The 26,178-nt window shown below is 40.4% G+C and overlaps 2 protein-coding genes across 2 annotated transcripts; one reads left to right on the top strand and one right to left on the bottom strand.

Annotated features, from left to right (window-relative positions):
• The first annotated feature begins 4,516 nt into the window (after window positions 1-4,516).
• Window positions 4,517-5,286, top strand: LOC121799161 (BON1-associated protein 2-like). Its single transcript, XM_042198507.1, has one exon. It carries the CDS (start codon window positions 4,577-4,579, stop codon window positions 5,147-5,149), a length of 573 nt encoding a protein of 190 aa, XP_042054441.1. The 5' UTR covers window positions 4,517-4,576; the 3' UTR covers window positions 5,150-5,286.
• An 802-nt stretch (window positions 5,287-6,088) lies between these two features.
• LOC121798770 (E3 ubiquitin-protein ligase At1g12760-like) lies at window positions 6,089-10,523 on the bottom strand. Its single transcript, XM_042197946.1, has 5 exons — window positions 9,848-10,523; window positions 8,866-8,985; window positions 8,643-8,775; window positions 6,904-7,068; window positions 6,089-6,602 (listed from the first exon to the last, which is right to left on the bottom strand). Exons 1-5 carry the CDS (start codon window positions 10,378-10,380, stop codon window positions 6,426-6,428), a joined length of 1,128 nt encoding a protein of 375 aa, XP_042053880.1. The 5' UTR covers window positions 10,381-10,523; the 3' UTR covers window positions 6,089-6,425.
• Between the last annotated feature and the right edge of the window lie 15,655 nt (window positions 10,524-26,178).

The following is a 26,178-nucleotide window of genomic DNA, read 5'->3' as shown; positions in this document are numbered from 1 at the left end:
AAAATTGGATATAATTTGGGCGTGACTAGATCATGATTCATAAATATGGTGATTATTCATAAGGGACGAAATCGGATATGTAGGCCGATGGTGGCTTATTTTTATTATGATGGTTGTAAATTTCCAAATCATGACTTACTAATAATATATATCTTCTCGTGGAATGGAATGGAATACAATACAATACAGATATTGATTTTGAGTTGCAAACAGCATGATAAATTAGGTAGACGTTTTACCATGTCTTTTACTTAATGGAGTATAATAATAAATATATATTCAGAGGAAGAAAAAGAAGACTGTTTCAAAGTAATTTCTCTACATTGAGTGCTAATGTAACTGGACTAGGAAAATTCCTTGCAATGCTGTTTAATTTTAGGCCATCCGCAACGCTGTCTCTTATCCGTCTTGTCTCATCTCTTCACTATTTATAGGCTCCACTATACTTTTCATCATATCTCTTAACTAAGAGATAGCACCTGCAACCCTTCATCTCTTAACCATCTTTTAACCATCTCATCCCTTAACTATTCATTCAATTTCATTTTTTATTTTTATTTCCAACAAATTCAATTAATAAAAACACACTTCATTAAATAAAATAAAATTACAACTTAAAATTTAAAAAAAATACATAATTAAAATCCTAAAAAAATAAAAATTACATAATTTAAAATACAATTTTATAGAAATTATAAAAACTACTCCGCCGGCGAATCATCCCCCGAAGGCGGTGGCGGTGCACGCAAGCTACCTGGAGGCGGAATACCAATTTGTCTTGCCATAAACTCAATTCCGGCAAGATGGGCTTGATATTGGGGAGGCATCATGCGGGAAGTGTCAGTCATCGTGGCGGTCAAGTACATGGACAATAGGGTGTTTGAGCTCGAGACCACCTGAGTTGCTTCGCCTCGGCCCCTCCTCCCTCTAGCCGCCTTCGCCGCCTTGGTCCCTTGCGGCCGACAGCGTCCACGGGAGGACCCCCTGCGTCGGTGGTCGTGCCCTCAACCTCTTGTGAGGTGTTGTCTGAGCCACCCTCACTAGACGAGTATTGGCCACCCGTCGTGTGCTTCGTGCGTTTCGAGCTCGAGCCCGTGCTGGACTGAACACCACCAGCCCACCTTTCAACGTCTCCGACCGCCTCCCAAACATCGACATGTTTGAATTCTTTGCAATTATCGTCAAAAAAGACTCGCAAAGCCGCTCTCAGAATGTCGGTTCCACTGGCTCCGCTTTGGTAATTCGCCGCTTTATTCTTGTAGATTCCGCAAAAAATTTTGACATCTCTGTCGACTCGATCAAAATGACTGCGGAGCATCTTCATGGTGAGGCGGCGGGACCCCTTCGGCTTGTTCTCATTGTAGGCGTCGGTGACCTTTTTCCCAAAAACACTTGCGGGTTTGTTTATTCCCGACGATGGGATCGTACGAGACGCTGACCCAAGCGTTGAACAGAGTCATCGTCTCCTTGCGGCTGTATGGATGACGGCCGATATCCTCCTCTTCCGCGTTCTCCTCCTCCTCTTCCTCCACGGCGTCGAATGCGCGACCCTCGGAGCTTCCACCGCCTCGTGCTCCTTTCGGAGTGGGTTCATCCAGAAAATTCTCCCTAATTTGGGATAATCCCTGCGAATACCTCGGGGCGGAGGGACGAGCGTATGCATCCACGTCAAAATGGGGTGGTTGGTACGCCGCCGGCGTCGACGAGCCTTGGGTGCCTGGCGTCGACGAACCGGAACCACTCAAGACATTGTACATGCCCCCCAGTCGCCAAACGTGTTCAAGTCATAGCCGCCGGAGCCGCCAGAGTTTCCATCGCCGGACATTTTGAGATGAAAATTGGAGAGATGAGATGAAAATTGGAGAGGAAAGAGAGATGATTTGAGAAGAATAGATGTGTGTTTGTGTGTATAATGAGGATGAAAGAGGAGTATTTATTGAGTAAAAAAAGAAAAAAAAATACCGTTGAACGGTAAAAAACGGTAACATTACCGTTATAATTTTATTTTTTTTATTAAAATCAAATTTTTTTTAAAAAAATGATTTATTGCGTCAGCGTGACGACGCCCACTCGCGGGCCGGCGAGTGGGCGTCACGCCTAGCGCCAGCGCGCCACGTGGCGCTGGCGCGTGGCTAGACGTCTCGCCATCCCACCCTTCGGGCCGAGACGCCCGCCAAGACGAGACCAAGATGGAGGGCTGCAACGCCGTCTCGCTGCCGTCTCGTCTCTTTGAGACGAGATAGAGACAGCAACGAGACGCATTGCGGATGGCCTTGAGAATGCAATAATCTGTCATTCTCAGCTATTAATCCTATTATTTCGTGTCCCACCTATTATGGAAAATCCGATCGATTTAGTCAGTTCGGTAACCAATGATCTGTGTAATTTGGTTCAGTCTGCTTCGCACATTAAATTAGTAATTTCTGAATCGTTTGAATGGTAAAATCAGCCAGTTTCATCGTGAATCGCAAACCAGTTCAAAGATACACTCTTTATAAATAATATAGTTTTACAACTAAATTTAATGATATATGGTTTTAATCCATGTAAAACTAGATCTAAATAAAAAAAAGTTGAATAAAATAGGGTATTTTTAGGTCGTTGTCAGTTTATTTTTAGATCAATTTAATAATTGATGACCTAAAATGATTTAAAAATGACATTAAATTCAAATTTTATAAAATGACTTAAAACTGTTTAATAATGACCTTCCGTGTTTTTAGTTAATTATTTACCATTAGATCACTTAATCCTATGGCCAATATTCGGATTGTATTTCTCGATTAAGATGCATTTTTATTTGGATCATCTCCCTAGAGTACCATTATATGCAAATCCACTCCTTATTGCAGAACCACGTTAAATTAGGGTTTTTAGATTTAGTTTTTTATTGATGAGATGCACAAATGTATAAATTATTTTCACCTTTATCACGAACATATTTTACTTCAGCTCAGGGCAAATAAGTTATAACATATTAGGAGGATTTAACTTCATTCCAGTAGGTTTTTTACTTCATTCCAATAAGATTATTACTTCATTCCAGTACGTACATGCGGTTTCACCGTCGCGTGCCGGTCTTTCTCTCTTCAATGTCTATCACTGCCGTTACGGCGCTGACAATAAAATGGAATGATAGCCTAATTGAATGATGTAATAAACTATTTGAATGAATTATGTGTAGAAGCATTTGAAGTTCTACAGAAGTGAAGAAAAAACCTTGTACAATGATGTAATAACGTTTTTTAATGAAGTAATAAATCTATTGGAACATATTGTACTTTATAAAGTGAATATAGTAAAAACTTTGTTCAATGAATTCGAATGAAACATGTTGAATCATTTCTAAACTTACTTGAAGTAAGTAAAAGCATATTGTAGTTTCAAGGTACTACGTAACGAAATGAAGTAATAAACCTACTACAATGAAGTAAAATGAGCTTGTAATGAAGACCGTAATAATTTACACATCAGCGAATCTCATAAAAAAACTAGATCTAATGGCCCTAATTTGATCTCTAGTTCGGTAGTTCGATATTGATCACAACTATGTATTCATATATGTATTTATATATTTAACATTATCAGCAAAAAGTATTTTTAAAATAAGTTAATTACTTAGTAATGCAGAAGAGTAGAATTTTGTTTAAGAGAATAAAAATTAGGAAAACCAAGAAAAACATAAAACTCTGAAATAAGTTGATTGCATTGTAAAAAACAGTAGAAATACGAAGAAAAAAGGTAAACAAATTAGAAAAACAATATAAGAAAAACACAGAGAAAATAGAAAGGAAAACAATCTAAATTGTAAGGAGTCGAACAGTAGACAGACAGAATCACAGAAACACATATGACGTGTAGTTACACTCTGCTTCTATGATTGATAAAGACAATCCGCCATTGCCAACACCCAACAGAGGGAAACTGTGCACAGAAAGAAAACTTTGACAACTACTACTACTACTAATTAAGAAATTAAAACAGAGGAATGGAAAAAAAAAATTGACTAGAGTAATTTCTACAATCCTTCATTATAGGGGTAAAACCGTCAAAGGAGAGAAAAAGCATACTAAATCTTACGGTAGTTTTCTCTAAGTTTAGGAAACAGATTACTACTATTTTTTTTATTAACGCATTCGTATAACTAAATCAATTACGATAATTTTATAATCAATTACTTAAATTAATCAAATCAAATCAAACATATAAAATTTCATAAATATTTTAATAAATTGGAAATCAAATTATATAAATTTAATAATTAAAAATCAGATTACTTTACCCAATCAAATCAAATCAAATAGTAGTACTAGTAAATTATAATAATCAGAAATAGATTAGCTTGAATATTGTAGGATTCCTTGAATATAGGAACAAAATAAACAGCGTGTGCTCCCGCGGGGACACGTCAGCAGTCAACGATTAAAAAACGCATGAAACATCGCATCACTTTCCGCCGCCCTTCCTTCTGCCTTCATACTCCATACTTCCACTCTATAAAACGCACAATCTACCGCTAACCTAACAGCACAATTCTCATCAGATTTAAAAATAAATAAATAAAGACGCAATATATATGGAAAAGGGCAAGACTCCGGCGTCCGCATCACGATCCATCGAGGTCACCGTAATCTCCGGCGAGGGTCTCCTGATGAAGAAGAAGCCACCCGCCAAGAACACCATCTCCGTGACCGTGAAGACCGGGCCCTTCCTATCCTATTCCACGGGAGTCGACCCGGAAGGCCGGAGCTTCCCATCATGGAACGAGAGGCTGGCTATAGACCTGCCCGAGCAAGCCCGTTTCATAACCGTGGAGGCGTGGTCGGGCAACAGGCTCATCGCCTCCGCCGCCATTCCGACCACGGATTTCTGTGGCGGCTGCCTGCCTAATGGTTACCTGAGCTTCGTGAGTTACAGGCTGGTGGATGCCGCTGGGAATAAGAATGGGATAATTAATCTGTCCATTAGGGTGAAGGGAGGCGGCGGCGGCCAGACTTCCGGATGCGCCGCCGGCTTTTCGAAGCCCTTGAAGGAGGGAAATCCTTACGCCACCAGCTTTTCGAACCCCTTGAAGGGGGTTCCGCCGGCGGAGGGAAAGCCTTTCGCCGCTGGTGTCGTTACGGGTATCCCCGTTTCGTATAACTATTGATTTTTAGGTTTCTTTTTTCTTTTCTTTTTTTACCTAGTTTATTGATTCTTTTATGATATAGTACGATTTTATTTATTTCACAATCTCTGTAAGATGTGATTAGTCTCCTCAAAAAATAAAATTCCTAACTTCAATCACGGCTTAACTCTTTCTTATGATAGATATTTCGTACTATGATTCTTAATTAACCAACTTTAATCACGGCTAAACTCTTTCTGGCGAAAGATATTTCGTGTGATTCTTAATGAACGGTATATTTGGGAAAGATGTGTATGCTTTAAAATCTCAAAGATGTGGACATTGCTATATTGTTTAAGGTATTAATGTCAACTACCAACTCATTACTTTTAACTTAACTATTTTATCTCTCTTAAAAATTATCTAATATTCCATGCATAAACATGTTTTGAATTTTCTATATTCCAAAAATAATTAACAAGATAATAATGGAATTACTTTGTGATTATTGGAATTGACTCGTGATCATTGGAATAATTATGTTAATTATTTATTGAGTAATGATTGAGAATCACGGTATTTTAAAACGACGATATTTCATTAAATATAGTAAAATCAACAATAGAAAGAAAATAAAAGTAAATATATTTATTTTAATGGAATGTATCATTGTAAATATCATCCAATGACAAAAAGGTAAATGAAATAAATTCAAACTTCATAATTTGATACCTCAATTTAAACGAAAATGGCCAAAATTTGACCAAAATTCAGAATTAAATTATTTATTAATCCTAAAAAATAAAATTTGCATATTATTGTTATTTTTCAAATTTTTAAATATCACATGGAATCAAAATAAGATACTTATATATCGAATTCGAGGAGGGACAAAGCATTTCACATGAAAATTTGGAATGTCCAATTGGGCTTTTGGCGGTTTACTGGTGCACTATGAATTGTATCTTTAACATCACAAACTTTAATATCTTTAACATCACAAAGCATTTCTGCAAATGAGTTATCTTTAACATCACAAACTAGTACTTCTACATACAGCTTAATTCTAAATATGTTGGAATGTTACATGAAGTAGTTTAGTTTCGAGTTACAACTCCCTTTTCCTAGTCTCGCAGAAACAAGAAGTTCCACAAAAACTATTTATAAGAGAACATATACAATCAGTTTAAAGAAAGCACCAAAAGGCCATCAAAGTCACACAAGCAGCTCTCAAGGTGTTACCTGAAGCAGGAAAGCTTTGGTCATCCAACATCAAAGTTAAACAAGTCTCCTGGTTGATCGTTTATACATTTCTCGATTATGATTCTTCGCTGTCAATGTGACTGCCAGGTTTCAGTATATTGAATTTGCAGAGTGGACAAATTGCATTTATGTGAAGCCACTTGTCTATGCAGGCTGAGTGAAAATGATGCCGACAGGGAAGCTCGCGCAGCTCAGCTCCATCATCGTAGGCACAAAGGCAAATACAACATTCCTATAATCAGATAAACATTTAGATATAATCAAGCAACTAGATGGCGAAAGTTTATCATGCATGGTCAAATTTATTCTCACCAGACACTAGCTAAGCGAAGATAAATAGCTTACAAAAACCAATGCACTCCCTTAACATCTAGTCTAGTATAAAATCGAAAAGCTTGAAAGATAAAGAAACACCATCCAAGTCTTAGTGACTGACCCTTTCGTCTTATGGTGTCTATCAGATGCAACTTAATGATCTAGATAATGCACATCTACAGAACTTGTATATGTATCAATAGTCTAGAAAGACATACAGCATCGTCAAGCGGTAGAACATGCTCTGTGGGAGAATCAGTATCGCATTCCGTTATTATTCCTCCAAATGATTCTTGAGTGTCACCATTTTGCTTCTCAAAGTCACCAATTTTCCGAAATCTGAATTTTGGTAGTCTCTCAATATCTTCCTTCGTAGCTCCTTCCTGTAACATAGTGTTGAACAGATGAATAGAAAGTGGCATGATAAGGAATGTCAGATAAGGGCAACTTAAAAGCCTCTCCCACGTATCATATTCTCTCCGTTTGGTTTTGAAGAGGATGACTTATAGGTTATTACCATGAAGGCAGAAGTACACATTCAAACATTAGAAGATTATAATACAGGGGGGCATCCAATTGTGTCACACACACAGCATCTTAATAATATGAAACCAAGTGAATATTGAGATTTTCAGCAGAGGGAGTAAAAACCAAGGGGCAATCACCAGTGAATTACCAAAGGCACACTTAATCTATTGTTCTTTCCCTTTGCTTTCACAGCTTTTGCTTTAGGCTCCGTTTGGTACACGGAATTGGAATTGAATTTGAATTAGAATTAGAATTTTATGGAATTGAATTGGAAGAAATTGAATACTAATTCAATTCCAAATCCTATATTTGGTAAAGTGAAGTAATTAATATAAAATTGAATTTGAATAATTTGTGCGCACACACACTGTACACACACTATACACAAAATACACACTCACACACACTTCACACAAAATACACATACTATACACACTTCACACACACCGCACACATTTCACACACTAGACACACTACACACATTTCACACACTATACAAATTTCACACATTTTCCACACTACACATATTTCACCCACTATACAAATTTCACACATTTCACACACAAAACACACATTTCACACACTTCACACACTACACAAATTTCACACATTTCATGCACTACACACATTTCACACATTACACAAACTACACAAATTTCACACTTTCACAATTTACACATATTTTACACATTTCAAGCATCCGATTTTTAAATTTTTTTTAGTTTTAGATTTATTTTTTTTCCGATCTGAATAAAAAAATTGAAATTTTCTAAAAGATTAAACTGAACAAAATTTAAAATTTTGGTATGTGAATAATGTGTGTATTTTAGGTATAGTGTGCGTAATGTGTTTATTTTGTGTAAAATTTGTGTTGGGTGTGTATTTTGTGTGTAATGTGTGTAGTTGGTGTATAGTGTATGTAGCGTGTGTATTTTGTGTAGTGTGTGTATAATGTGAAGTGTGTGAAATTTGTTTAGTGTGTATAGTGTGTGAAATATGTGAAATTTTTGTAGTGTGTGTAGTATGTGAAATTTTTGTAGTGTGTGTAGTGTGTGAAACGTGTGAAGTGTGTGTAGTGTGTGAAACGTGTGAAGTGTGTGTAGTGTGTGAAACGTGTGAAGTGTGTGTAGTGGGTAGTGATGCTATCTAATTTTATGACTATTTGTAATTCCAATTTTCTACTTTTGATATGGAATTCAAATCATAGAGTTGTAAAATTTGGAATTATAATTCAATTCCAATTCTATACATTTTTGTGATACCAAATAATGGAATTGGAATTGGAGCCTCCAATTCAAATTCCATAGCACCAATTCCATGTTCCCAAACACACCTTTATTGTTTTATAAAGGTCATCATTGAAAGTTGAAACAAATAACTAGCAATCACCATAGGCAAGCGTGAGCCCCAGATTCTATGTTAAATTTACCTGATCTGCAACTGCATATAAGATTGCAATGATACATGGTAGACAACAGCAAACAGCAATTCCAATTACACATGCCACAGCAACACAAACCACAACGAAGAAAACATCGAATGCCAAGAATGCAATGGAAAGCCTGCAAAATACATCATTGATAATACATAAAAAGAACTAAAAAAGCATGCCATGATCCTAGCAGCATCAACAAAAATTAACTTGTCCACACCAGTAAAGCTGTGGCGATTCAGCAGTCAAATCCGGGCCACCAGAAGATACCCAATAGAACCCAATTATCCACCAAATGAATGAGAACATTGTATTTGCAGACTCCAGGTGCTTAGTAACACTGCCAAAAAGAAAGCAATATATCACCATTATCAAATTCTTATCTCTAAACATGACCTACAGATTCCATTTTCTCCTCTATGCACACGGGCGACATGCTTAGGAGTCAAAGCATGGAGAACCAAAATTATACAGTGATGAAAAAGCGTTAAACATAAGAAATGAGATAAAATGTGATTGTAAGTTGGTAATATAGATAACAAAAAAAATTACAGTGTCAAATATGCAAGTCCATCATCAACAATTCAAAGAATCTATAATCAGAAGAATATTAAAAAAAAATACAAGTATTAACAGTGACTATCAGGGGAGCACCTTAAAGCAAGTTGGGTATTGAAAAAAAAACAAACAAAGATTAGTTTTTTTTCATCCAACTTGAAAAAAAAAGATTACAACTATCACCTTTTCAAAGCAAACAAAACCAGTTCTACCAGACGATAATATCATGTAGCATAAAGAACTCAAATGCCAGCCCCATGAATTTCCAGTGACTCTAAAACCACCAACAGAAGTTGTTAGTTGGATCGAGCATCAGGGTTTACGTGGGGAAAACAGCAATAAAGCAGTTTTCAATTCCATAATCTTCCTCTGTATAGCCAGCTTTGAAAGACGAGAAAATAGCTTCTTTCCATTTCTCTTAGACAAATAAATGCAATAAGAATCAGTTGATCAGTTTCACTTTTAATTAAATCAAGCATTAAAGCAATAGTGTTTAAATCTGACTATAACCTATCAGCTGCAATATTAGCATTTATGCTAGCAACCGAGAAAAAACAAACTAGGGGCAGAAATAGTCAGCTGAAAATCACTCCCAAAGAAATCCTAAAAAACCAGAAATTGAAATCGGGAAACTTGAAGTTTACCTAGTTTCATCATCACTCTGCTGGCGCTCGGAAGCATAACCGCCGGATTCCACGTCATCACTTCCGGAGCTCGAATTCGAGTAGTTCCGGCTGTACGTTCTCTCACTACCCTCAGAATTGCGCTGGGAATACCTCTTCCTGTACTCGGCGCAGACGCAGATCATATGAAGGACGCACTGCAGCGCGTAGCCGACAATCCAGAGCCGCAGCGGCATCGAGGGGTTTTCACCGCGGCTCATGATCAGGACGGAAATCGAGACGATGACGAAGGCGAGGTTCCAGACGAGGTCCAATACGACTATGGGCTTGGAGTAGGCCCAATCGCTCTGGCGCTCCTCGATTTGCTCCGCCGCAGCTTCGCGGACGCGGACGGAGGGCTCCCGCATCGATCGGCCGCGGCGGAGGAAGCGGGCGGCGCCGCGGATGCTGGGCGTGCGGCCGAGGAAGCGGGAGAGATTGCTGGGGCTCTGTTCGTCGAGCAACGGTGTAGTGTCGGCTGTGGGGGAAGACGGGGTGTCGTTGTTTGACGACATCGTCGCGGTTGGAGGAGAATTTCGAGTTTCTGGTGGGTTTTTTTTTGTATATTTTGGGTTGGGTGTCAGTGATGATTGATTACTCCATTTGTTTTTTGTTCGAAATTTCTGATCTCTCCCTTTCCAATTGGGGTTTGATCGCACGGTCGAATTTTGACGATGGATTAGGTTGGTAATAGTTTCTTCTTTTTGGTGATAAGGTTGGTAATAAATTCGACTCTTATGGAAATTCGCAACTGTCTCTCAGTGGCGGATCCGGGACCCGAAAATGGCGGGGGCGAAACTTATATTTAAATATTAAATATTTAATTTAATATTATTTTTAATAATAAAATAAATAAATATTATATTAATATTTAAGTAGCACTAGCTTCATTAATAAAATATAAACATGCTTCAGCTTGCAAATATGTATTATTCATTTTAAAATATTTATATTTCAAAAATATTTAAAATGTTTATTTTGTTACATAGAGAATAATTAAGATGCATGGATCAAATTATAAGTACTATAGGATAAAAAAGACTTTAACACAAGATTAAAAATGATTTTAACTAAAAAATAAATATAACAACATAATATATGCAACTTAGTAAAAGTTTAGATTACATAAAGTATTTAAAGGTATTATTTTGATAATAAGAAGAAATATGAATGGATAAAATAAAAAATGAAAAAAAAAAGTTTTTGCTGAGGATTGAACCCTAGACATTTTAGTTAAAAATCCAACAACTAAACCATTGAACTACTACATTTGATGTAACATTTATTGAAAACAAAAATATTTCTACACTCTACGGAGGGGGCGGATATGCTATTTTCGGCTTGATTCAATGAAAAATTTAGGCTCTCCGGACGGTCGGGTAGGGGTGACCGCCCCCACCTGCCCCCTGGATCCGCCACTGCTGTCTCTTATCCGTCTCTTAACCATCTCATCTCTTTACCGTCTCTTAACCGTCTTATCCCTTAACTATTCATGGGCCCACTGTACTTTTCACTCCATCTCTAACTAAGAGACAGAACCTGCAACCCTTCATCTCTTATCCGTCTCTTAATCATCTTTTAACTTACTATTCATTCAATTTCATTTTTTATTTTTTTCCAACAAATTCAATTAATAAAAAACACACTTCATTAAATAAAATAAAAATACAACTTAAAATCCTAAAAAAATATATAATTAAATTTGTGGCAAAATAAATAAAAAAATATAATTTTATAGAAATTAAAAAAACCACTCCGTCGGCGAATCATCTCCCGAAGGCGGTGGCGAAGCACTCAAGCTACCTGGAGGCGGAATACCAATTTGTCTTGCCATATACTCAATTCCGGCAAGATGGGCTTGGTATTGTGGAGGCGTCATGCGGGAAGTGTCCGCCATCGTGGCAATCAAGTACATGGATGATGGGATACGAACTAAACAACTAAACAATAATTGCGAGCCCGATAGCAGTGACGGCCCATCAGCCCAAAACCCAAGAAAGAGTATCAGTTCGGCACAACCAAAGAGTTCGGTCACAGCCTATAGCTCGGTAGTATCAGTTCGGCACAACCAAAGAGTTCGGTCACAGCCTATAGCTCGGTAAAAGCCGACCAATCGAGCTCAACTCTCAGATCGGCAGAAGCTGATCGGCAAAGTTCAGCAGTTCGGTCTCAGTATTCGACCGAACGAGGAGATAGTGGACCCATGCAGGATCTCCACGACCTCCATTACACCCACGATCTATTTAGTGGTATTAAGCAGTTATCAACCTGCAAACCACGATCTTAGTTCGAATGTATAAATAGAACTTAGATCAGATAGACGAAGGTTAAGCTCTCTAGATCCTGAATCTTATAGCAAATCAGTATTGTAATCTGTAAGCGAGACCAAGCAATACAAATTTGCCCTCTCTTCTTCCCGTGGACGTAGATTTACCTCAGTAAATCGAACCACGTAATTTTCCGTGTTGTGATCGTTTATTACTTGCATTTATTCCCATCAAAAATTCGCCACATCATCACTGGCGCCGTCTGTGGGAAAAAGAGAACCAAAACTGTGATAAAAGCGAGTTTTTGATCCTCTTCCACCAAAAAATGCGTACCAGATCACATAATACCCATACTTCCGTCCGTGATGAACGTGAGGAAGCTAGTCCAGCCCGTAGGTCTGGAAAACAGCCTCGGGAGAAATCTGCCTCCAGTTCTCACGGTGAAAGAACAAACCACTCAAAAAGTCATCGCATCGAGCCTCCCCAGCAGCTCGCTTTGAATGAGGCTGTCAAGTTGTTCTTGGCTGAGAAGCAGGATGAGTTCTTAACATTCCTGCAAAAGAGCCAGAAGCCGGAGAAGAAAACGGCGGATTCTCCCTCCCCCTCCAGACATGAAAGTCACTACCGCAGTAGTGTCGTATCTTCCAGGAGAAAGAATCCTCACCACCGATATGTTCCTTCTCCTCCTTGTTACCGAAATCACAGGAGAACTCCATCTCCACCATACCGTAGAGATGTCGGATTCGCTATGTATGGAGCGCTGAAGACTCCATTTTCGGATGATATCACCAGAACTCCGTTGCCACAGAATTACCGAACTCCGTCAGTGACTTACGACGGGTTAGTGGATCCTCATGATTTCCTGGGACGCTATCAGTATAATATGGCGAACCAAGGTCTCAATGAGGTTCATATGTGTAAGCTGTTTCCCGAGCTGCTCATCGGGAACGCAAGAAGGTGGTTTGATAGCCTCCCTCAAGGCAGCATTAGATCTTACAGAGATCTAATGGATGCTTTTCATAGGAGGTTCTTCCAGAAAGCGGAAGCCCGAATCACTTCGGCTCAGCTGCTTTCTATACGTCAAGGTCGCGATGAAAAGATTAGCGACTTCATGACAAGATTCCACAAGGAATGCCTACAAGTAGATGATCTCAATGATCTACTTGTCATTTCGGCATTCCAAAATGGAATTCTGCCAGGAGCTCTCTACAGAAAGCTCGTTGAATGCAGTCCGCAAACAGCTCAAGAGATGTGGGACATTGCGGACCAGTTTTCTCGTGCTGATGAGGCAGACCGTCGAAAACGGTCTTTAGACAGCTCTTCCATAGGAGACAAGAGGAAGCCCGATCATAGCGATCAGGGACATCCTCGCCGAACTCCTTTTGAAAGAATTCAAAGGGCACCGGTACAAGACAGATTGGGACCACGTCTCAATCCTGAGAAACCACCCGCTCAGTTCGTACCATTGAACAAGTCGAGAGCGGAAATTTTCGAACTGCATTCTGATATGTTCGAAAAACCAAAGCAGATGACGAAATCGGCCACGCGCCGAAGTCAGGATAAATATTGCTCCTTCCATCAAGACCACGGTCACGATACCGAGGAGTGCCGAAATTTGGCAGCAGGTATTGATGTTCTTGTGAAAGCAGGGACGTTAAAAAAATACCAAAGCAAGCCGCCGAAAAAGAATAAGAAACAGAGAAGTGCGAACTGCGCTCCTCAGGATCCTAAAAGGCAACAGGATCCCGAAGACGATGACGAGCCGCAATATGATGGAGTGATCCAGACTATTGACGCTCTCCCAGCCGGGAAGACTAAATCGTCTCTAAAATCAGAACGCAGAGGCTTCAATCGAGGGGAGCCAACACATAAAAGGCTGAAGAAGGATGAAGTAATTACATTTTCAGATGCAGATCCCGTCCCGGCCATTTCTCCTCATCAAGACGCTATTGTCATTCAAGCTGGAGTGGCAAACAAACTGATCCACAGAGTGTTTGTGGATACAGGAGCGTCGGTTAGCATTCTTTTTAAAGAATGTTTTGATAAGCTGGAAGTGGATCCAGCTCGGCTCAGTCCGGCCCCAATTCCTCTGAAAAGTTTCGCCCAGGAGGACACCCGCCCTGAAGGTATTATCAGCCTTCCGATTACGGTAGGAAGAGCGCCTACTAGCTCCAGTACGGTGATCGAGTTTTTTGTGGTAAAAGCTCGATCCCCGTATAACATTATACTGGGAAGAGACTGGCTCAACACAGTTCGGGCCATTTGCTCTACTTATCACCTCACAATCAAGATCCCCACTAAAGGAGGGATAGCAGTCATCCGAGGTGATCAAAAGAGAGCAAAAGAATGTTTGCAGATTGCGCTTAAAAGTGCCGAACAATCAGATCGGCACCATCAAGCATAGCAATCACAGCAGCCGGAGTCAGAGGCAGGCGAAATGAACGAAGTCACACCGGAGCCGAACTCGATGAAAGTTCAGTTATACGAAGATGATCCATCCAGAACGGTCAAGATCGGTTTCGCGGGAACACCTCTACTCCGGGAAAAGACCATCCAGCTCCTCAAAGAGTACAAAGATGTCTTTGCGTGGTCTCCGTTGGACATGACTGGAGTGTCTCCCGAGGTAATTACACATCGGTTAAATATTGATCCTTCAGTCCGGCCTATAAAACAGAAGCAAAGACTCTTTGCGGCAGAAAGAAATCAAGTCATCCATGACGAAGTCCGCCAATTACTGAAAGCGGATGTATTATTTGAAGTAAAATATCCTTCTTGGGTGGCCAATCCTGTGATGATCAAGAAAAAAGAAGGAGGATAGCGGATGTGCATAGATTTTACAGATCTAAATAAGCACTGTCCTAAAGATTGCTACCCCCTTCCCAACATAGATAAAAAAGATGAAGCTCTGATAGGCTTCGAAATTTTCTGTTTTCTTGATTTGTATAAAGGATACCACCAAGTTTTAATGGATGAGAATGATGCTTCAAAAACGGCTTTCATTACTGACTTCGGTATTTTTGCTTATAAAAAGATGCCATTTGGTTTAAAGAATGCCGGAGCCACATATCAAAGGATGGTAGATAAGCTATTTCGGCACCTGATCGGAAAAGAGGTTGAAGTATATGTTGACGACATAGTTGTTAAAAGCATAAGCACTTCGGAGTACGAAAACAATCTCAAATCCACTCTCGACGTGCTCAAAAAAGCCAACCTCAAACTCAATCCCCAAAAATGTACCTTTTTGGTAGATTCGGGAAAATTTCTGGGTTATTGGGTTTCAAAGGAAGGACTCAAGGCAAATCCCCTAAAGGTTCAAGTTGTTCAGAACATGGCAATGCCGAAGTCCATACATGATGTGCAAAGGCTAACTGGATGTCTAGCCGCACTGAATAGATTCCTTTCCCAAGCAGCCGAAAAGCAAATGCCGTTCTTCAATGTTTTGAAGAAGGCACCAAAGTTTGAGTGGGGAGCCGAACAGAAAAAGGCTTTTGACGAACTCAAAAGTTATTTAACCGAACTTCCTACTCTCTCTGCTCCAACAGATGCCGAAGTGATATTCTTATATTTAGCAGCATCAGATCAAACCATTAGCGCGGTGCTTGTGCGAGAAGAAGGCCTAAAGCAGCGTCCTATCTACTTTACAAGCCGAGCATTAAGAGGTCCCGAAACAAGGTATCAACCTCTGGAAAAAATTGCTCTGGCATTAGTAAATGCAGCAAGGAGACTGCGGCCATATTTCTATGCTCACAAAGTATGCGTCTTAACCGATCTTCCACTTCGGCAAGTTTTGACTAAGCCCGAAGCATTAGGCAGAATTGCCAAGTGGGCCATAGAGTTGGGAGAACATTCAATAGAATATCTACCTCGGAAAGCCATCAAGGGACAAGCCTTGGCAGATTTTCTTGTAGAGGCAAAGTTCGATCAGGCAATCCCTATTATTGCCGAACAGAAAAATCCTACCAATGACGAACTAACACAGCCCCAGAAACCCGAAGTAGAGCCGCCGGACTGTTGGATTGGATTCGTAGATGGAGCTTCGAACAAGACAGGAAGTGGAGCTGGTATTCTACTTATCGCTCCCGACGGACACGAAGTAACTTATTCACTTCGGTTCTTATTCCCAACCACTAATAACGAAGCCGAATACGAAGCCCTTCTTGCCGGACTTCAGTTAGCGCAACATCTACTTGTCAAATCTCTCAAAATTCATTGTGATTCACAAGTCATAGTGAATCACATGCTGGGTACAAGTGAAACCCGTGGTGAAAGGATGAAAAAATACTTGGACAAAGCGCAAAGTATTAGCCGAAATTTCTCTTATTTTCGGATAATCCACATTCCCAGAGCGGGAAATAGCCGAGCAGATACTTTAAGTAAGTTGGCCTCATATCCGAGCTCAAAGGTGGAGGAATTACCGCACAGAAGCATTGATGAAGCTGAAGTACACTCAGTAACCAGTTCACCAAACTGGATGACGCCAATATTAAAGTATCTAGATCAAGGACAACTGCCCGAGGATAAGAGAGAAGCAAGGAAAATCACATGCCGAGCACTTCGGTATGAACTTCATGAAGGAGTCCTATATAGAAAGTCCTACCTTCAACCGTTATTGCGATGTGTAGGACCAGAAGAGACGGATTACATCCTTAGAGAAGTTCATGAAGGATCTTGCGGTAGCCACATCGGAGCTAGAGCATTAGCTAAAAAAGTTCTGAGATGGGGATATTATTGGCCAACTTTGGTACAAGAAGCAGTACAGCTAGTTAAGAAATGTACGAAATGCCAAATCCATGCAAATATCCCAAGGACGCCGCAGACTGATCTATGTGCTATGCAAAGCCCTTGGCCTTTTATGCAATGGGGCATAGACATAGTAGGACCACTACCACAAGCTCCCCGGCAAATGAAATTCTTGATCGTTGCCGTGGATTACTTCACAAAGTGGGTGGAGGCTGAACCATTAGCTACGATAACGAGCTCAAAGGCATTAGATTTTGTCTGGAAGAACATAGTTTGCCGATTTGGCATACCCCATATCCTCATTTCGGATAATGGGACTCAGTTTACTGACAAAACATTCAAGAATTGGTGCCAAGAGTTGAATATTCAACAGCGGTTCACTTCGGTCTCTCACCCACAAGCAAACGGACAAACGGAAGTAACAAACCGTATTTTGGTGAAAGGATTAAAAACTCGGTTAGAACAAGCCAAAGGACAATGGGTAGAAAATCTTCCTCAAGTCCTATGGTCTTACCGAACTACACCAAAAAAAAGAAAAAAAAAAAAAAAAAAAAAAAAAAAACTACACCAAAAACCTCCAACGGTGAAACTCCGTACAGTCTAGTGTACGGCACTGAAGCCGTAATTCCGGTTGAGATCGGCATACCCAGCCCCCGAACTCTTAATTTCTCAACAGAACTGAATGACGACGGGCTGAGAGCCGAACTAGATCTTGCCGAAGAAAGAAGAGAATTGGCCTTCATAAAAGAAGCCAAGTACAAGGAGCAAGTAGCCCGGTATTATAACCAAAGGGTGAAAAAGCTGCAGTTTCAAGTGGGAGATCTCGTATTGAGAAACAATGAAGTAAGCCGAGCAGAAAAGCTGGGCAAACTTGAACCCACATGGGAAGGTCCGTATCGGGTGTCAGAAGTCCTGGGAAAAGGGTCTTATAAATTAACCCACATGTCAGGAGAACAAGTACCCCGAACATGGCATATTTCCAACCTCAAGAAGTTCTATTTGTAAGAGACAAGGTCCGGTCAGTCTTGTGTCTAGCTCGGTCCTAGGGGTATATGCTTTCATGTTTGTATTGTTCTTTATACTTGTCGTTTTTTAAAAGTTTAAAATCTTTTTCGTCCTTTTTATTTGTCTCTCTATGTGCGTTTTGTCTCTTATAAATGTTACTGAGGTATATTGTTCTTTAAAGGCTGATCCCCTTTTTAGATCAATTATTAAAGACAATTGTGAGTCCAAGCTTCTAAGGAAGATACAAGACTCCACAATTCAGCTTAAGAAACAAGCAATTCGTCTGAAACGAACTGCAATAAGCCGAAAACCACTTCGGTTAACTAGGGAAAGTCCAATCCAAGCGATAAAACTCGACAAATAAGGACACTAACTCAGTCCGGTCAAAGAAGAGTTTACTTCATTAGACCGAGGACGAGTACAGGGAAAGTCCAATCCAAGCGATAAAACTCGCCAAATAAGGACACTAACTCAGTCCGGTCAAAGAAGAGTTTACTTCATAAGACCGAGGACGAGTACAGGGAAAGTCCAATCCAAGCGATAAAACTCGCCAAATAAGGACACTAACTCAGTCCGGTCAAAGAAGAGTTTACTTCATAAGACCGAGGACGAGTACAATAAATGAAATAAAAAATCGCTGAACTGTAAATACGCAGTGATAGAAGCGAAATGAAAAAATTTCATTTACTAAGTCTTGTTGGGCATACAATTCCGCTGCCCTACGAGAATGCGTTACACCATTACAAAGGACTACTCTACTGTCTACGGTTGCTAAAGTTGAGCCACCTATCCAAAAAGTCCTCATGATGCTGAGTTCGGGCGTTCCGAGCAGTTGAAGAATCAGTAGGTGGACGAGATGCTCTGATCGACCTACCGCCTCTTCTCTGAGTCCGGGAAGTTCTAGCACCTCGGCGGCGAAGAGTCTCTTCACGAAGCATTCGCTGATCTTGCTCACTCATATTCACCACTCCTCTACGAACTTCAGGGCGTTCTTGTCTTGACGTTTCCGGTTGCTCCTGAGTCCGTTGCTGACTTGGAGTAGGTTCTTGTCTTGACGTTTCCGGTTGCTCCTGAGTCCGTTGCTGACTTGGAGTACGTTCTTGTCTTGACGTTTCCGGTTGCTCCTGAGTCCGGTGCTGATTTGGAGTAGAAGTTTGAGTAAGTGGATCCGAGGTTTGAGCTGGAGCGTGAGCGTCTGTTAGCGGGAAACGGCTAAGGAATCTCTCGATCGCGGGACGCCGGGAAAGAATGATGTCATACAGAGAAGCCAAGCGCCGCAATGATTTCACAACTTGTTGGCAAGCCGAGCTCTCCAGCACATTGTTCTTCCGGAGTACATGAAGCTTCTCCCACAGTTCATCAACTTGATTCTGAACTTCGGATATAGTCATTCCCCCGCGCCCGCTGATGAAGTCCTCATATGCAGTCCTCTCAGCGATGACAGTATTCTGCTCGGCCTCTAGATCTCTCCTTATGGACTCTAAGTCCTTATTGTTGGACTCCAGCTCCACTAAACGAGCCAAGAGTTCATCACACTTCATCTGGTCATCTATAGCTTTTTTCTCAGCTTCATTTAAAGCCGAAGAGTATAGCCGCTTCCAGTGAAGTACCTCCAGCTCCTTAGAGTAAAGAATAAGAAGCAGCTATGTCAGTTCGGCATTTCAGTTTACCGAGCAGACAGTAAACCACAATAGGAGTAAAAGAGATTAAGAAAAGCTATAAAGAAGACACGAGTGTAGAAAGGAGAATTTTTTCATTCAAAGAAAAAATTTACACAAGGAGGGCTTCAAGGCCATTTTACAAATAGAAAGAAAGAAACTAAACTAAGAGAAGGGAGACGAAATCATACTTCGCCAGTTTCGTCTCCGGCTTCTCTGTGGGTTTCAGCTTCTTTCTCCTTGTCTACCTCGGTCTCAGCCTCGGCCTCCCTACTCCCTCCCTCCTGCTCGGCGCCCCCATCGCCGGTCTGCTGATCCTCCTGCTCGGTCTCCCGGCCGGCCTCATTTTCCTGCTCACCCTCTTTGAAAATTGAAGCGGGTGAAACAGGCCCCAAGGAGGCAAAGATGGCCTCCATGTTCTCGTCACGGTCAGCACGGCAATTACGGACTCGTTCAGCAGAAAGCAGGACCGATGAAGACGCAAGCTCCTCAAGGAGCGGCAGACTCTGGAGGCGCGCTGCAATCTCTCGGCCATACAGCGGCAAAACGACTCCGGGTTCCTGCTTAGCGTTATCGGTCATCAATTTCAGCAGATCGCCGATAAGGGCCGAAAATTGATTGCTCAAAAAGAGTTTCTCCGTGTAAACACGGAGAGCCTCCCCCTGAGCAACCACGGCAGCAGCCTCCCTCTGTTTCGACTGCTCTCTCTGGATGATGAGCTGGTTTTTGGCACGCTGGGCTTCATCCTGAGCCAAGATCCTAGCGGCCCTTGCCTCCTCAAAGTCTGCCCGAGCCTGTTCGGCCTGGTGACGAGCAGCATTCAAATTCCTCTGCATCTCATCATAATCGCTGGACGCTTTAGAGAGTTCAACCGTGACGAGCTTGCAGAGCATATTGTTCCTCTGAAAATGGAAAAAGGAAAAAAGTCAACAGAGGGGCCACAAAAAATATAGGAAAGAAGCAAAACCAGAAAATCAAGAAGGAAATTCACCTCCACAAAGTCCTTTGGCCATAAAAAGGCCTCAGAGATATGTTCCGAAGTGGCCGCAACCGCTCCGGATCCACAACCCCCCAGGACAATGTCTCTCTGTGGCGCTTTTGGGGGTTTCTGAGTCTTCGTCTTCCCCTTTGCCGAAGTCGATTCCGGCTTTTTTGGATCCGAAGACTGACTCGAAGAGGTCTTCTGCCTCTTCGGATTCTTCTCGGCATCAGACGCCGAGCTGGTGGCTCTCTGTTTCTCCGGCTCCTTGGATTCGGAGGGTTTGCGACCTAGCCTGCTTAGCATGTTCACTGCCAAAAAGTGAGAAAACAAAGTTAGTTTTCGCCGCTAAAGCAGTAAAGCATAAAAAAGAAATCCTCACCCTCAGTCTCTTCGTCCGAAGACGAGGAATCGAACACGAAGTCACCCTTGACGAGCTCAGATTCCGAATACTGTTTCCTAATCATGGGAATCTTATTGAGCTCGCCCTCGAGCTCGTCCAACGGTTCTACCCGAGGATGAGGAATTACGGACTTCGGCCCTCTCCAGGAAAGTCCGGAGCCGCTGTCCTATTGTAAAAAAAGAAACGATTTTGCCACTTCGGCCATTTGGTTTTACAGAAGGCTCTAAAGGGCTGTAAAGGGATCAAGTAAAACCAGGATCCCTTTCTCTTAAACTAAAAGAAATTAAGGATTGCCCTCAGAGACAGATCCTTTTCTAGTCTACGCAGCTCGGCAGCAAAGGCCGATAAGTGCCTCCAAGAATTTGGAGTCACCTGACCTAAAGGAAGTTGAAAAAAATCAAGAAGCTCTACAAAGGCAGGGGGAAGAGGGAAACGAAGCCCGCATTCTAAGCAGGCTTCGTAAACGGTGGCATAACCCTCCGGCGGCGAGTTAGCTCTATGAATGTCGTCGGGAATCACCACTAACCCCCCAGGAAGAAAATATTTTCCGTGTAAGGATATCACAGTATCCTTACTCAAAATGCTGTGGAAATATTCTACCGTCTTCTCCCCGGACCTTTTCCGGCCAGAAGACCCCTTACCCCCCTTCCTACCACTACCTGATTCAGAAACAGATTCAGAAGAAGAAGACATGATTCTTACTCTTTGATGGTCGAAAGTCTCTGAAGTAATTCTTGAAGAAGCGGAAGAAAATTTTACGAAAAAGAGAGAGAATGCAGAAAAATAATCGCAAAAGTGTTCCAATGATGAAGAAAGGAAATATTTATCAGATTCGCAGAGGCATTTCAAATTCGTCGCACCGTTTCAAATCCCACTTTTTCTGGATTCTCTGGCCGGATTTGCTGTCACATTTAATGCAGACACGTGCAGAGCACGTCCCCTGACGTCAGCCTCCCCCTTACACTTATCCGAAATGCCGAAGTGATTCACTTCGCTTTTCGGGGGGGGTGGTGATGGGATACGAACTAAACAACTAAACAATAATTGCGAGCCCGATAGCAGTGACGGCCCATCAGCCCAAAACCCAAGAAAGAGTATCAGTTCGGCACAACCAAAGAGTTCGGTCACAGCCTATAGCTCGGTAGTATCAGTTCGGCACAACCAAAGAGTTCGGTCACAGCCTATAGCTCGGTAAAAGCCGACCAATCGAGCTCAACTCTCAGATCGGCAGAAGCTGATCGGCAAAGTTCAGCAGTTCGGTCTCAGTATTCGACCGAACGAGGAGATAGTGGACCCATGCAGGATCTCCACGACCTCCATTACACCCACGATCTATTTAGTGGTATTAAGCAGTTATCAACCTGCAAACCACGATCTTAGTTCGAATGTATAAATAGAACTTAGATCAGATAGACGAAGGTTAAGCTCTCTAGATCCTGAATCTTATAGCAAATCAGTATTGTAATCTGTAAGCGAGACCAAGCAATACAAATTTGCCCTCTCTTCTTCCCGTGGACGTAGATTTACCTCAGTAAATCGAACCACGTAATTTTCCATGTTGTGATCGTTTATTACTTGCATTTATTCCCATCAAAAATTCGCCACATCATCAATGGACAATAGGGTGTTCGAGCCCGAGCCCGCCTCGGCCCTTCCTCCCTCTAGCCGCCTTCGCCGCCTTGGTCCCTTGCAGCCGACTGCGCACACGGGAGGACCCCCCTACATCGTCTGTCGTGCCCTCAACCTCCTGCGAGGCAGTCTCTTGTGCGACACGCATGGCGTCGGAGCGCGCCACGTCGCGCAAGCGCGTGGCGAGACAGCCCTCGAGGTGTCTCGGTGGGACGGGCGCTGCAACGCGTTTCGCCGCCGTCTCGTCTCGGCGGGAGCCGGGACGAGATACGAGCCACCCGCGAGACGCATTGCGGGTGGTCTAATAGATTTCAAAACGGATTTTTATTATACTCTTGTTTCTTGAGGAAAAAGAAATTGAAACAGAGTACTACTTTACTACTTCCTCCGTATACATTTTTTATTATTTACAGATTTTAATGGATAATTAATAAAAAAGTAATAAGAAAGAAAAAAAATTAAAGTATTGTCAGTGAAGCATTCTTCATTAAAAAAAATACTCCCTTCGTTCTCAAAGAATATGAACTTTAGATTTGACACGAGTTTTAATGTAAAATTAGTAAAGTAAGAGAGAGGTAGAGAGAAAAAGTAATTAAAGTATTCTTAGTGGAGAATGAGTTTTACCTCAATAAAGATAAAAGACTTTCCAAAATTAGAAAGTGCATATTTTTATGAGACGGACAAAAAAGGAAAGAGTGTTTATTCTTATTGGACGGATGGAGTAGTTTTTAAAAGTGAATACTCTTATGGAACGGATGTCATAATTTATAATCCTAATTTCCTAGGAAGTCATTGTAGTCCGAAGCTCATGAATTGATTGGAATATCATACTAAAATTAAAGGTTCATGGTTGGAATTATATGGTTTGATAAAATTATAAACTGATTAACATGCCCTTGATTAGCTTGTTACTCAAGTAGAACTTAGAGCATCCACATCCGTGCTCTTGTCAACGAGCATGGATGTAGGCCCGGACCCACCTTTTCTGCCTGCTCTTAGGCAAGAGCACAACACCCACATCCGTGCTCTTCCGCAAGGACAAACTCAAGGGTCTCACCATTCTATTATTCAATTTAAATAAAAACATTTCCACAAAATTAAAATGCATTAAAAAGATCCGGAATAATATTACAAATTACAAAAAATTAAAAATTACATAATTAAAATCATAAAAATTAAAAAGTACATAATTAAAATCCTAAAATTTAAAAAGTACATAATTAAAATCCTAAAAACTAAAAATTACATAATTAAATTCATAAGTGGCCGAGTTTCGTCCAAATGGATGATGAATGTGTATTTATAGATGATTTTGGGATTAAATTATTTTTAAAAAATTCAAAAAAATTCAAAAAAATGGTAATAAAACGGCTATATTTTTAGGAATCCGAAAATATATATTTTTTAATTTTTCATATTATTTTCGATTTTTTAAAAGAAAAGAAAAGAAAATGTCAACGGCCAATAGAAACGTGCCACGTCACCCTGCTCGCTGGCACGGACATGCTCTTAGCTAAAAGCAATTCTTTCATTTTATATGTAATAAACATGTATGTTAGATTTTCGTTGAATTTTCAAATTCCTTATAAAATCATTTTGAAATGTTAGATATACATTCAAAATTCTCGAGATGCATTTATATTTTGTTTGAATTCTAAAGTTTTAAATTAAACATTCAATTTCAATTTCATAATTCATCCTAACTTATTCTTATATGTTAAATCATTCAGAATATAAAAATTCTCATGATTAAATTTACAATTTATAAATATAATTAATTTTAATCTATATTTATTGTATTGATCATATATTAAATGTATCTGTAACTCGGTCAGTCGCTTATTCAATTAGCCTGAAACCATAATAAAGACTGAATATTTCTAATACATAAATTACAACGCAATCAACCTATACACAAACCTATTGGATTGCCCAATTTGAAGTTATAAGCCTTGTTTACGAACAGATAAGTTAATAGGTTAGCATGATACAAAGTTACAAACTATTTAAAATACACTTTCGGGGGTTTTCACTAGATAAGAGATTTTTATATTTAACCGAAGAAAATTTTAGGTTTTACAGACCTCACATCGGGTGCCATGTACCCAAACTCTAATTTCATGTTGTCAGTGAATAAAGGATTATATGACTACATGCTAAATTCATGTGTATGGCAACGACTCGAAGGAAGAGAAGTGAGCCAGAGAAAATCGCAACACGTGAGACAGAGAAAGAGAAGTATGATTGAACACCAAATTAACCTTAAGACTACTATGTTTATTATCAACCACCAAACCCAGTCCAGATAGCCATTATTCCTTAAATGTTATTGTTATTATTATTTATCCTGCTATTATCACACAAAGTAAATGTCTAATTTTTTTTTTTTACGTAGACAAAAAGTCGGTGACTGACAGGTTAAATTTTGTAGTACTAACTTTTTTCAAATTTGATTTTGTATGTTGTTGTGCGGAACCCATAATGGACTTCGGAATATTTGTGGGCTCGGTTCCATGTGATTGGTTGGAAAGGCCCATTCTATTGCACGGCCCACTATATCCTTTCTCTGTTTTATTTTCTATTCTTCTGTTATATTTTACTTACAACCGCAGCATATTAATTAATACTATATTGGACCTTGAAAATACAAATCCATCATATTATTATATAGTAGTAGTAGTAATTTGTATTCATTATTTGGCAGCAAAATTCACACAATTCTTTTAATTGCTATGCAGTTTCCATATCAGTGGTTCGCTATCAAGATTAGTATTTTTTTTATTTTACATCGCATATACTCTACCTATACTCTATAAACATTAATTACGAAATCTCCATGTTATAAGTGTAGAAATTAAGAATTGGGATAATTTCTGTTATGTTATTCACATTGCATTGTACATGTTTATGTAGGCCTAGGAAGAGACTATACAAGGTAACACTCCAAATAAGGTAAAACGTGTACAAAAAACTTCCTAATTTCTTGTGATTGATTTCTTCCTTGATTCCTCATAATCTTCTCCTTGATTGTGCAGAATATTCTAGGTGATCTTCCAACACTCCCCCTCAAGTTAAGTGACGGGATTTCCGAACCTTAACTTGCTCAAAACTTCTTAAAAGTTCTTTGCAGATACGGCTTTGGTCAAGATGTCCGCTAGTTGGTCTTCGGACTTCACATATGGAATTTCTTCTATCTTCTCTTCTAGGTTCTCCTTTATGAAATGTCGATCAATCTCGACGTGTTTGGTTCTATCGTGTTGCACCGGATTTTCTGAAATACTGATCGCGGCCTTATTGTCACAGAGTAATTTGCACGTCTTTTGTGATTCGACGTTTAGTTCCTTCATTACCCTCCTAAGCCAAAGGATTTCAGTGAGTCCACTTTTGATTCCTCGGAATTCTGCCTCTGCACTTGATAGGGCCACTACTTTCTGCTTCTTGCTCCTCCAATTGACCAAATGACCACCCACAAACGTGAAGTATCCTCCTGTCGACCGTCTATCAACCGGATTCCCTGCCCAATCTGCATCAGTGTATCCATGAATGTCGAGATGTCCATTTTTCCGGAACAGTACTCCATGTCCGGTGGTTCCCTTTAGGTAGCGCACCACTCTAAGTGCTGCCTCCCAATG

Source organism: Salvia splendens, chromosome 4 (genome assembly GCF_004379255.2).
Source record: "Salvia splendens isolate huo1 chromosome 4, SspV2, whole genome shotgun sequence".
Classification (NCBI taxonomy): Eukaryota; Viridiplantae; Streptophyta; class Magnoliopsida; order Lamiales; family Lamiaceae; genus Salvia; species Salvia splendens.
The sequence above is the reverse complement of the archived record's forward strand: the minus strand, read 5'-3'. Positions and strand labels throughout refer to the sequence as shown.

Bases quoted from the DNA above. Each gene is read 5' to 3' on its own strand.
- LOC121799161 (XM_042198507.1), top strand. From the start codon at position 4,577: ATGGAAAAGGGCAAGACTCCGGCGTCCGCATCACGATCCATCGAGGTC.
- LOC121798770 (XM_042197946.1), bottom strand. From the start codon at position 10,380: ATGTCGTCAAACAACGACACCCCGTCTTCCCCCACAGCCGACACTACA. The intron at 8,776-8,865 runs GTGTGGACAAGT...TGTATTTTGCAG, and splicing joins GAATCGCCACAGCTTTACTG to GCTTTCCATTGCATTCTTGG. The intron at 6,603-6,903 runs GTATGTCTTTCT...ATCTGATTATAG, and splicing joins TTCTACCGCTTGACGATGCT to GAATGTTGTATTTGCCTTTG.